Source organism: Centropristis striata, chromosome 13, assembly GCF_030273125.1.
Source record: "Centropristis striata isolate RG_2023a ecotype Rhode Island chromosome 13, C.striata_1.0, whole genome shotgun sequence".
Taxonomy (NCBI): domain Eukaryota; kingdom Metazoa; phylum Chordata; class Actinopteri; order Perciformes; family Serranidae; genus Centropristis; species Centropristis striata.
In genome coordinates this window covers 5,854,646-5,867,845 of record NC_081529.1, presented here as the reverse complement: position 1 = coordinate 5,867,845, position 13,200 = coordinate 5,854,646, and the positions used below count along the sequence as shown (strand labels likewise).

At 39.4% G+C, this 13,200-nt stretch overlaps 1 protein-coding gene across 1 annotated transcript in view; it reads right to left on the bottom strand.

The window, feature by feature from the left end:
* The window catches only part of myo15aa (myosin XVAa), a 59,585-nt gene that overhangs the window by 8,208 nt on the left and 38,177 nt on the right, over positions 1 to 13,200 (bottom strand). The window contains exons 37-53 of the mRNA XM_059347423.1: positions 12,731 to 12,874; positions 12,426 to 12,490; positions 9,923 to 10,060; positions 9,770 to 9,824; positions 8,806 to 8,968; positions 8,627 to 8,720; positions 7,784 to 7,904; positions 7,506 to 7,621; positions 6,691 to 6,750; positions 6,311 to 6,386; positions 6,046 to 6,161; positions 5,271 to 5,389; positions 4,520 to 4,661; positions 2,673 to 2,784; positions 2,449 to 2,523; positions 1,411 to 1,613; positions 946 to 1,070 (exon numbers count right to left, since the gene is read on the bottom strand). Of these exons, the coding sequence (XP_059203406.1) occupies positions 946 to 1,070; positions 1,411 to 1,613; positions 2,449 to 2,523; positions 2,673 to 2,784; positions 4,520 to 4,661; positions 5,271 to 5,389; positions 6,046 to 6,161; positions 6,311 to 6,386; positions 6,691 to 6,750; positions 7,506 to 7,621; positions 7,784 to 7,904; positions 8,627 to 8,720; positions 8,806 to 8,968; positions 9,770 to 9,824; positions 9,923 to 10,060; positions 12,426 to 12,490; positions 12,731 to 12,874 (1,924 nt within the window). The remainder of the gene's footprint in view (positions 1 to 945; positions 1,071 to 1,410; positions 1,614 to 2,448; positions 2,524 to 2,672; positions 2,785 to 4,519; positions 4,662 to 5,270; positions 5,390 to 6,045; positions 6,162 to 6,310; positions 6,387 to 6,690; positions 6,751 to 7,505; positions 7,622 to 7,783; positions 7,905 to 8,626; positions 8,721 to 8,805; positions 8,969 to 9,769; positions 9,825 to 9,922; positions 10,061 to 12,425; positions 12,491 to 12,730; positions 12,875 to 13,200) is intronic.

The following is a 13,200-nucleotide window of genomic DNA, read 5'->3' as shown; positions in this document are numbered from 1 at the left end:
GCTAACACCAGACTAATCTCAAATGAGATCTAGTCTGGCAACCAACCATTCATTTCTCCGTAGAGGAGGTGTGGTTTACGATCCTCCAGAGCCGTTTATTGGGCGCTTAGAATGTCTATCAAAAGCGTCTGTAGGTAGCTCTTAGCCAATCAGATCAGTTATACCAGATGACGTAGTAGAGCAACAGAAATGGATGTTTGTTGTGTGTGTGTCTGTGAGAGAGTGTTGCTTGCTGCTTTGCTTCTCCAGTTCTCGCTTTCTGCAAGATTATTTATTTTCACGCTTTATTCCCCCTCATGTCATTCAGCCACACACATCCATTGATTTTATGGGCAATAAACAAGCTGCTGCGGGTCTCTCGGCGGCTCCACTGTCCCCCGGCTCGTAGACAGATCACCAGCGTTACGGTAGCGCCGGTGATTAGCGCCGCTAGCGGCTAATAGCCCCGCTAGCGGCTAACAGCCCCGCTACCTTAACGCCGGTGATCTCGCTACGAGCCGGGGGACAGCGGAGCCGCCGAGAGACCTTTCGCCTTTCAGCTTTCGCTCTAAACTATTTAAAACGCCATCTACAGCTAAAGAGAGTTCGCGTCTGCTGCAGCCATGTTGGATCCGTAAGAAAACTACAAGCTTCCGTCTGCCGGGTAGTACGCGTCATCGTCTTGCCGTCCCTCCCCGTTCTGTGATTGGATCCCTAAAACAAGGCTAAGAAACCTCCCTGGTTTCCCGACCCTTTGGCAGTTCGAAATGAAATCGAACGCGCAAGGCAGTCTGGGTATACCCAGGCTAGCCATGTGCAGTAAATTATACAAAATAAAATAGCCAAAATGTCCCTAATGATGGACAAGGGTTCATTTGTCACATGGAGGATCTCAGTTGTAGACTTCTAAAGTGAGGATATTTTGACACATTTTCACATTATAGTGGTGGTATATGTGCGTCTGACCTTCTGCTCCTCTGCGCCTCTCTGAAGTACTTCTTGGCAAACTCCACCATGTGGTACTGGCCGCTGTGTAGAGGCAGATCGTCCAGCTCCACGCTCAGACTGTCCCCATACATATCATTTACTACCTGATACACACACACACACACACACACACACACACACACACACACACACACAGTGATAAAAAGCTAAGCAGCAGTGCCACTTAAAGAAGACCAAAGGTGTAATTATGTACAAAATATTTCCATTTCTGCAAGCCAAAATATTCCAACATATACTATGTAAACAGCAGCTGGAGCCATAATATATGGGTATTATTCATGCCGAGATCTGAAAGTTATTCTGGCTGTGAGTCCGGTGTTCAGAATCCATTCACATTTTTTTCCAGATGTACTTTGTTGTGTTTGTGACAGTATTTAGAAAAAATACAACTGTAATGTGAGTAAACAGCTTCCTGGTCTGCACCTCTGTGGAGAGGTCAAGCTCATGGGCTGCGATTGCTGATCCCATTGCTACGGCAACAGCAGCAGATGCAGCGACTCGTCCCTGTCTGTCTCGAGGCTCCACACGCTCAGGAGGGAGAACCAGGAAGTCCGGAGCAGCCACGGGACGGACATACTCGCTGGGAAACGCTCCTAATTTTCCGTACACAGCCCCGAACCGCCAGCCTGCACACACACACACACACACACACACACACACACACATTGAGATTCATATGCAAACACATACACATCAAGTGTTACAAACAAACAAGAAAACTCACATGCAAAACACAGAAAAAAACTAAGGTGTAGGGCTGGGCGATATATCGATATAAAAATATATATCATTATAAAAAAATATATTGATATAAAAAATATATTGATATATTTTTAAATGTTATATGGAATAAGACCATATTGCATAAATCAATATAGTTCTTTTTTTTTCTTTCTTTATATATAAATACTGCCCTTACTAGGGTGTGTCATATTTAGTTATTTTGTAATGTTAGTTATTCTTTTCTCATATAAATATATATATTTCAGAAAAAGATTTGCCTATTTTATTTCAATGTCTATTTTCATTTAAGTTTTTTTTTATTTAAATGTGCACTTTATGGAGCTTTGATTTTTTTTTTTAAAGGTACGCCTGACATAAATAAATAAACGGTTTCAATAAAACTACTTGTGACATGTAATATTTGACTTTGACTGAACATTTGCTCTCACTTTAAGATAAAAATATCAGGATATATATACCGTATATCGATATTCAGCCTAAATATATTGCGATATGACTTTTGCTCCATATCTCCCAGCCCTACTAAGGGGAAGTCTTCAATTGTTCTGTTGTGCAACACCATTAAACCCTAAAATATTCACTTTATGTTTTACAGCTTTAAAAGCACAGAAAGGCAGCAAGTCCTCAATTAAATAAATGAAATAAAAAAGACAGGGACATTAAAGTTACTACAAAACTACACCCACTGCATCAAACACACAGGCTGCAAAAACCCACCAAACTCAGGAGTGTCTCTCTTTAGCTCCTCCAGAAGCATGACCTTCTTCCTCACTATGCAGCCGTAATGTTTGCCTGAACACACACATACATGTGCACATAGACACATACACACAGTGTGACAGACATGGCGTTAAGCACAGAGAAGTAGAGATAAACTGTACACAACGAACAGAAGCAGAGAGCAGGTCAATGCGTCAGTCCTGAGTCTTTCTGAGTCTCACCGGCCTGCAGCCCGTCCATGTGCTGCAGTCTGATGATGTCTCCTTTGTGGAAGCTGAGCAGACTCCTGTCCTCAGTGATGTAGTTCCTCACTGCTACCATGTACTCTGAGTCCTGACAGAGACATGTTGACATAGACAACTTCAGATAAGGAGGGCAAAACAAATTATATGTATATTTAGCTGAAATATGGGGATAAAGGATCCAGAGTTTTTATAGTTTGATTTATACTTAAAAGCAGTGGTGGAATGTAACTAAGAACATTTACTCAAGTACTGTGCTGAAGTACAATTTTAAGGTACTTGCACTTTTCTTGTGTATTTCCATGTCATGTAACTTTATACTTCTACATCACTACATTTTGAGGCAAATATTATACTTTTTACTCCACTACATTTAGCTGCCAGTTTTAGTTACTTTTAAGGTTGAGATATAACATTAAAACATGTTAAATTTAAAGTGATTAGACATTTGTTTTGAAATGGTAGCCTTATAACAGTATATTAGGTAGTTAAAATGAGCCCTGTCTTTACAAAATGAAAATGCTGCTTACATAAACGCATCAATACAAATAATGTAATAATATATTTAGAATACATAAAACAATCTGAGTCAGTCAATTCTGCATAAAGATTACTTTTACTTGATACTTTAAGTACTTTTTAAAGCTGAAACTTTTGTACTTTTACTTCAGTACGTTTTGAATGCAGGACTTTTACTTGTAGTGGAGTAATTCTGCAGTGTGGTATTAGTATTTTACTTATAAGAAGGGATCTGAATACTGTTTAAGTAAAAAGTGAGGATATCTTAGCCTCTTCTGCTTTTATTTTGACTGCTCTTTTTAAATTTGTATTTTGCTTAATTAAATCTTTCCTTAAATTCATCTGAAATCAACAATCTTGCCACACCGCTGTTTAGCAGATGTGAAAGATCAGATGTTAGAGAGCTTTCTGAATTTAAACGGCTTTCTTCATAAATTCCAGGAAGAATCAAGGGGTGATCTATTAATATGTAATGCTGGTTTGTTCTATTATTGTTTGCATTAGCATCACTTTTAACCTCTCTTGCTTTTATCTGTTATGTGTTTTATCTGCCATATGGATCTCTTACCAATAGTTTTATCTCTAACATTATTAGTTATTGTGTTATTATTGTACTTTTCTTTTCTTCATCTGGAAAACAGTATGCTCCTTACTATAAAAGTAATGTAAAAACAAAACTATTGTTATGATTAGACTCCAAATCAGTTCAATCAGTTTCTATTCTGACCAGCAATAACAGACATCAAACTCTAGTGATAGATAGATAGATAGATAGATAGATAGATAGATAGATAGATAGATAGATAGATAGATAGATAGATAGATAGATAGATAGATAGATAGATAGATAGATAGATAGATAGATAATAATTAACCTATGATAAATCTGAATTTTCATTAAAACATTTGTCAAAATATTTAAACATTTGCAGAGAAATTGAACATTACTGTGAAATTACATTTGCAGGAAATTAAATTAGATACTGTGCAGATAAATTAAATTAAATTAAATTAAATTAAATTAAATTAAATGTAACATTTGCAAAGATGACCAGGAAAATAGTGAAAACAGAATTAAATTGTGATGTTACTGTGCATGTTAAGATTAAGATTTAAGATTAATTACTTTTTACTTTTATTAATCCCACAATGGGGAACCTCTGCATTTAACCCATCCTTTTTTTTACACACAAGTGAACACACCATGCAAGGAGCAGTGGGCAGCACATTACTGCGCCCGGTTATGGATAATGATCTTCAAACACACCTACAGCAACAGACACACAATCAAACAGACGCCCTCTGACCTTCTTAAGCTCTGTGAGGAAGTAGTCGATCATGTGTTTGACCTGCGGGGCCTTGGCCGAGAACAGGATCAGCTTCTCGTTGGTCAGGTTGAACTCCAGCATGTTCTTAGACGGAATCGACACAAACAGGATGTCCGAGTAGCTGCACAGGACGTGATATGCAAAAGCAAGGAAGTGGTCGTAAAGTTACAGAGAAAGTAAAGGTCAAGGGTCAAATCAATGGAGCACTCGACACAGACAGTTAAAGAAGGTCACTAGATTTGCTGTTCCCCTCTGGCTCAGGCCTCCTGGACTCAATCTATGGCCCTTTTCCTATGAACGGACATGTTTTGGATTGACATGTATATTTGTGCATTTTCTTTTTAGGTTAATGAATAAGTGCTGGCTGGCTGTCTGTCGTGTTTTTTTTTTTGTCTTTTAAAAAAAAAAAATGCATTATTTGGTTTTGTCTGTTTGTTTATTTATTTATTTTTGTTTGGTTTCTTATATTTCCTGTATTGTATGTATGTATATGTGTACCAAAAACTATGCATGAATAAAATTTACAACAAAAAAAAAAAGGTCACTAGAAATTATGACTTTAAACAATTATCTACAGCTAATTTCACCTCTTCTCATCTCATGTTTGTCTTTCTTTTTTTTAATGGGTGTTCCAATAGTAAGAAATGAATGTTTGAACAGGTGGAACTATTGATGACCTGTGGCTGACATCACACACTGTGTCCATGTTTCTGTTGTCTCTGAGGCTCACCTGTAAGGCCTCAGCACTCTGAAGTAGTCTGGAGCAGCAGAGCTGCTTCTCACCATCTTTAACAGCTTGATGCCTTTATGAGACACAGACAGCACCTGCACTCCTGTCCCCACACTGCCCTGGAACACACACACACACACACACACACACACACACACACACCCACACAGTACATACATACACACACACACACACACACACACACACACACACACACAGTACATACACACACAAACGCATGCGCACACACACACACACACACACACACACACACAGCACAGGCACACACACACAGTATATATACACAGCACAGGCACACACACACACGCAGAACATACACATACACACACACACATAGACACACACGCACGCACAGTACAGGCAGGCACACAAACACACACAGTACAGGCACACACACACACACACACACACACACACACACACAGTACATACACACACAAACGCACACACACACACAGTATATACACACAGCACAGGCACACACACACACACACACACAGTTTATACACACAGCACAGGCACACACACACACACAGCACAGGCATACACACACACACACACACACACAGTACATACGCACACACACACACACACACACACACACACACACATACAAACACACACATACACACACAGAGTACACATTCACACACACACACACACACAAAATGGTCAAGTAAGAAAAAGTTAGAGAAGAAGGCTGCTTTGGGTTTCAGTTTAACGAACAAATGCCAAGAAGGAGACGAGAACTCACAGAGGCTGGGAAGAGACGGGAGAAGTAAATCTCCCATGAGTCTCTGGCCATGGTGACCACTTTCTTCTTCGCGTTCTCATCATGCGTTCCCGACACCTGATCTACCTTGTGGTCAGCTGTCAGAGACACAAGAGGAGTTTAAGTTGTCAAAATCATGCCTCAAGTGTTTAAAAAAAAGTCTCGTCACATGCTGTACATGAGGAGAAATATGCTGTCTGGGGTTTTTGAGTCACTACACCACAGAGTAAAATGTGCTTTTTCTTACCAAATAACGTTTTCATCTTCTGTCTCTCCTCCTGGGTGATACGGATGCAGGCCTCAGAGAAGGTGTCATGAACAACCTGAAGAACACATTCGGTAAATAAGAATCTGCTTAAATGGAGATCATTAGAGGATAATTTATTCCTACTGCAAATAAAAATTAGCATTAAATCAAAGGACAGGATTATAAAGTACCTACAAGTGACTTATATGATTCATTTGGAATAAAGAAAATGATAGAATCTATATTAAAAGCACTACAGCCTTCTATTTTCAATAAAACATCAGCATGTTAACTATTATCATAATTACCATAAACTAGACTGCTATAATGATAAACTAAATATGAATGAAGAAATGTTAGTAATGAATATATAAATCAACCTGTCTGAAGATCAGGTCCAGAACCAGTGGACTGTTGAACGTCTCTTTAGGATAGAAAACCTGTAAACAGATGGACGTCAACAATGGATTGTAAACAATATTTACTTTGGTAAATAAATATGATTATTTTAATTAATATCATATGAAAGCCTTTTTAATGTCATTTAATGCATAGTGTGTCATTTTCTGTTGCAAGGGTTCTCTCAATCAAAACAATAACAAGAGACAGAGTTTTGTGATGTTGTAAAGTAGCGTGGGATCATGGGAGTTTTTCGGAAACTGAACTATCCTGCTGCTAACATTTGCTCATTCTGTTCGCAGATAACTTAAGATCCAGAAGTCTGATAAATAAAATCCTTCATCCAGTTCAATATAAAGGACAAAAAGATGTTTGAGTGAATTGTATAAATGTTGCTTAAAACTGAATCATTTATGACGTTTGTGTTTCTGGCAGACAACTACGACTCTGACATACGTGCAGAAAAGATATGACACCATTGACAGGCAACTAAATGAAATGGACTGTTAAAAAATATTAGAAACATTTGAAATAATGTAAGTACAAAACTCAACAACATCTATGACATAGGTTTAGTCCTTTTTATGCATTTTAAAGTTCCATATTGTTCCTTTAACTGTTCTGCACTAGTAGATTTTTGAAACATTCATGTTTTTACAGTGTGTCTCAGAATGCCAATACTGGTTACTTCATGGCAATTTGGATTATTTTCTTTTGTGTGTGTTTGTGCTCATGAAACATAGACTCTTTGATAAACAATAAATAATGATAAATAATAAATAACAGTGAAACACACCTCTTTCCTCATGTAGAGTTTCCAGGGGACGTTGGAGTATGTGTAATATTCATCACTAGTCCTGCTGTGGAGTTGAGTCTGAGTGACCTGCTCCTCCACTGGCAACTCTCTAGAGACTGGACACACACACACACACACACACACACACACACACACAAAGACAGGTTTCTGACCAGGTACTTCCCATAAACTCCATTCACATGTGAGTGTGAAGGAGCTAAAAGCTGTCATTCTGCTGTTTATTACTGGGGATTGATGTCACATTAATGTGTGAGAACCTGGAGGAGGGGCGGGGCTTATGTTCGAACTAATTTGTCCTGTAGGGCGAGGCTTTGTCGTCTTGGAAACCTTAAGTCCTCCCTCTTCTTTACGTAGAGAGGTTTGAGGCTTCCTTTGACTCTGTGACATAAAAAGAAGTGAGATATTATTTCAGTTTGCGTGTGTGTGTTTGTGTGTGTGTGTGTGTGTTCTTGTACTTCCTACTGTACATAGTGAGGACCATAACACGTTTTTAACCAACAGAGTGAGGACATTTTTGCAAAGTGAGGACATTTCGGCCGGTCCTCACTACTTTAAAGGCTTTTATGAGATTTCAGACTTTGTTTTAAGGGTTAAAGGTTACATGATAATGATAATTAACTGAAACTGTATTGTGTGGTTCCAAAACTAACTAAAATTATAGTGAAAATGTCCTTCGTTTTCGTCTTTGTCAACTTTTTTCATGCATAATGAAGATGGATCAGACAAAGGAAATAAAGGCAAAATTTACTGTGACCTCTTTTAATCTCCCACCCAACAAATACCCCATTACAAAAGACTAAAACTAACACTAAAACTAATAAAAACTAAACTAAAACTAGCAAACTCGCTCTAAAAACCCATTAAAACTAACTGAATTTGAAAACAAAAATTCACAACAAAATTAAACTAAAACTAATGAAAAATCCAAAACTATTATAACCTTGCAAGGGAATTCACTGTTCCAATGAGGGTCCTCACAAAGATAGAAGTACATACAAGTGTGTGTGTGTGTGTGTGTGTGTGTGTGTGTGTGTGTGTGTGTGTGTGTGTGTGTGTGTGCGTGTGTGTGTGTGTGTGTGGTAGGTGCAGAGTTAGTGTACTGGTTGTGGTGGGTTTGCCATCTGATCTTTGAGGATCTCCATAGCTTCATCATGTGGGTCTGGCTTCTTCACAAACGTCTTTCCATCACCTTTCCTACAACACATGCACACACAAATAAGTAGAGGGACGAAACATTATCAGTAATAATATTTAGGTTTGTAAATCCTGAGCGTGTTACCTTTGTGTGGCAGGTCCAGTAGAAGTTGTTGCTTCAGCAGGCTGGTGCTGTTTGATGATGTCTTTGATGTCGTGGCTGGGGTCGAGGCGCTCCGTGTTGCTGACGCTGGAGCGGACCACGTCCTCAGGAGGGGGACCACGTGTCGGACCTGGAACGTCACTTTCTGTTAGATAAAGTGCTGATATCGAACAATTGTATTCAACCACTGCTGGATTTAATGAAGGAACTAATTCCATACTGATTAATCTTGTTCGAAGCATGTACGATTTGAAGTAAACCTATTTTATTTGTATTTAGTCTTTTTATATCTTATGGATCTCATCGTTATCACTGTCATTAATTTTAAATTGACTGTTATTATTTATCTATACAAATGTTTATTTATATTTTTTACATTTTATTGTAAATATATATTATGTCATTTTTCAACAGCAAGGGGGAGATTTGGTGGGAGGCGGCTGGGGGGTGGGAAAAATATCAAAATTAAATTAATGAAAAATCCTTTCCTTTTGCATTCTTCACACCTACTTTCCTTCCAATAAAGTATTATTTGAAAAAAAGCAAGGGAAAATCCATCAATACTAGCATTTAAATGAAAACTAATATATTCTCTCATTTTAAAATTTTGGGATAAGGCACTTTAATGACTTCATCAGACATTTAAGGTAGAGATATTAAAGGAAGGTCCCGAGATGAACTTCAACCAGAGATATGTGGTTCATGGTTGGTGAACTCAAGGTGATATTCAACAACATTCCTGGTCTCAATCACAATTTTATAATTAGATGTAGCTTCCCAGCTTCTAAACACAAAGTGACACTGCCTCACGATTTGTTTTTTTCACTCCTGCTGAAGTACTTTTAGACTCAGAGCTAGAAAAGCATGGAGCATCTTGAAGCTTCAGTGTAATCATGGTGCTCACAGCATTCAGCAAATCAGTCGATTTCAAACTGTGAAAACATACTTGTCTTCCTCTGAGAAGCAGCAGGCTGGTACGGCGACTCTTCACGCTCTTTAGTCTGCAGAAAAACCAAAGTATTACAGCTGAGTATGTTTTATTGCAAGACATATTTATATATTTGATGCCGGCACAGTGTATGTGTGTGTGTTAACTCACAGGGCTGGTAGTGTAAGAGCGCTGCGGCGAGTGTGTGTGATGCTGTGAGGGTGGAGACTGGGGCGCCGGGGCAACAGGGGGGAAGGAGGACAACATCTGCTGCTGGATAGCAATAGCCTGCATGGTCATCTGCTGGGCCTGTAACACACACACACACACACACACACACACATAAATGCATATGTGTATTTCAAGAACAGTATACCTTCATGTTTCTCATGTAATCCATTCCTGTGATGGATATATGGCTTTAGCAACCTGGTCTCACAGGAATCCGTGAAATAGCCACGGATTTGCTTAACTCAAAATCCGTGGAATAGCCACGGAATCATTCAAATTTCCGTGAAACTGACACGGATTTCGCTACAATGCAAGTTAATGACAGTCATTCCAACATACAAAGTGATTATGTACATTCACTGAGTGAATATTTAGAAAATAAAACATATATTTCTCGCTAGAAATGTGATCAAAAGCCATTTTTATGCAGAAACTAAGTCAAAATATTGATTTTTTCACTAAAAATGAGAGAACAGTCTGCCATGTTTTTTGTTCTGACCGCCGGGACCTTGAAAGTCACATGACTTGGAACAAACCAATAGGAAAAAATATTACCTTGCATTGTAGCGAAATCCGTGTCAGTTTCACGGAAATTTGAGTAATTCCGTGGCTATTCCACGGATTTTGAGTTAAGCGAATCCGTGGCTATTTCACGGATTCCTGTGAGACCAGGTTTGGCTTTAGAGGTGGCTATAACAGTTCTAGTAAGTAAAATCAAAATCAAACTTAGCTTCTTCTATGCAACTGTGGCGTCTGTTCTCCTATATGGCAGTGAATGCTGGACCCTGAAGCCAACCATGCAGAAGTCTCTAGACAGGTGCTACACCAGAATGCTGCGTGCCGTACTAAACATCAGTAAGAGTACTCATGTTACTAACAAGACTCTGTACCAGGGAATACCAAGGTTGAGCCAGAAAATAGCAGCCAGGAGAATGAGACTAGCAGGACACTGCCAAAGGCACCAAGAACTGTCGGCCAGCAAACTGGTGCTGTGGGAACCAACACATGGGAACCGGTCTGTGGGACGTCCCACACTAACATATGTGGACGTACTCAAGGACGATGCAGGAGCACAAAGTACCAATGAACTGGACATATGTATGGAGAATCGGAATGACTGGAAGCAACGATGGAAGGCTCGTCTGAGGACGACCTAGAGAAGTATTAACCCTGAATGAAACAGGCTAAATAAAGTGATAATCGAGCAGCAACCTCCAGGTCTGAAAAGTGAAGCCAATGCAGAAGTGCCTTAAACCTGCATTCATTCTAGTGGTCAGCAGGGGGCGACTCCACTGGCTGCAAAAAGCAGTTTTGATTGTCTGGGTTGTCAATTGGGTTGTCATTTTCTCACAGAGTCCAAAAAAGTTGGCACACTGTGTAAAACGTAAATAAAAACAAAATGCATCAAATTCAGAATCTTGTCATTGTACTGTATTTGTATTTGATATCCCACACGCTCTAGTGATTGCCTTATCCTCAGTGTTCCCCGGACAATGACTGAATTTGGAAAAAGTGCTCTCAGTTTTTCTACTGCATCTACCTGGAACATCTGACAACATTCACTCAAACTCAACACAATTTTAACTATTATAACTCTGGGCCAGTTTAAAACTATGGTAACCTATTACTTTCACTGTAACTGTTTTTAATGTTTTCCAAGTGTTTTGTCTGTTGTTGTTTGTTCTTTCATTATTTTTTCTTCTGTGCTCTCGACATCATTGTAAATGAAGGGTTGCCCTCAATGATTCCTCGCGTAATAAAGGACAAATGAAATGACTGAATGTAGATTGCAAAACATTTGCAAAACATTGCATTATTTTTTTATGAAATCACATAGTGTCCTCGCTTTTTATGGAATCAGGTCTGTACCTCAGCAAACATTGACCTTTTCTTTGGTGTTACTATCACTGGTGGATTCTAACTAAGTATGTTTATTCAAGTACTGTACTTTAGTATAATTTTGAGGAACTTGTACTTTAATTCAGTTTTTCTAGATTTGTAACGTTATGCTTTTTACTCCATTAAATTAAGCTGCCAGCTTTAGTTACTTTTTAGGTCAAGATTTAACATGAAAAACATGATCCATTTAAAATGATTATGCACGTTTGTAAATTAAACCACATAAAAGTATATTAAGTAGTTAAAATGACACAATCTGAGTGGGGTCATTCTGCATAACAAGAACGTTTACTTTTGATATTTTAAGAACATTTTGATGCTGATACTTTTGTACTTTTACCCAAGTAAGTTTTGAATGCAGGACTTTAACTTGTAGTGGAGTAATGGTATTTGGTATGGTATTGCAGTGTGGTATTTGTACTTTTACTTAATTAAAGGATCTGAATACTTCTTCTTCTACACCTAACTATATATTATCATATAACTCAGACAAATACAGCAACAGTAACATCAGAGTTGTCCAGAAGAAAGATATGTGACCAACCAGAATGATAGCTTGCTGGTTGATGATGGCCTGTTGCTGCTGAGTCAGCACCGTCTGCTCCGATCCTAGAGAGCAACAAACATAGACAGCATGAAGTTAAGATCATTTTGTAACAGTGGAAAGACACACAGGTTCACTGCAAAAGACACTTCTGCTTCTAACAAACCACACAAAGGAACTTTACAACCTCATACATCCTGAACGGCAGGATATAAAAACGTTTATACGGCTTTTATCACAAATTGAATTCCACCACGCCCACTCGCTTCGGGCCAAACATGCTGAAACGCACACGATTTTTGTACCTGGCACACCTGTCATCACAGGCAAGCCAACCACAGGCGTGGCAGGAAGCGAGGCCACCCCAGACTGGCCAGGGGCCCCGCTGACACGGGACGCTACATTAACTCTATCGGCAGCGGGTGCACGGGTGGGTGACGGTGTGGGTGCTACACGTGAGGCAGGAGTGAGTGTAGAAGAAGGTGGTTGGTCATAGGGCTGTTGGGGGACGTTGTATTGGTGGTATTGTGGTTGTGGCTGTGGTGGAGGTTCCTGCTGCTGCTGCTGCTGCTGCTGCTGCTGCTGGTGCTGCTCGTGGTGATGGTGGTGGGAGGGGATTGGCATAGCAGGGATGGGGGGCATCATCCCTCCTGCGACTGGAAGCACCGGTACAGCTTGAGGAGCGACAGGTCAGGGGACAGGGCACGAGTTAGAGACAGTGAGAGACTCAGCCTCTGTTTAACCCATTGACGCCTAAAACATCTGTAAAACCTCA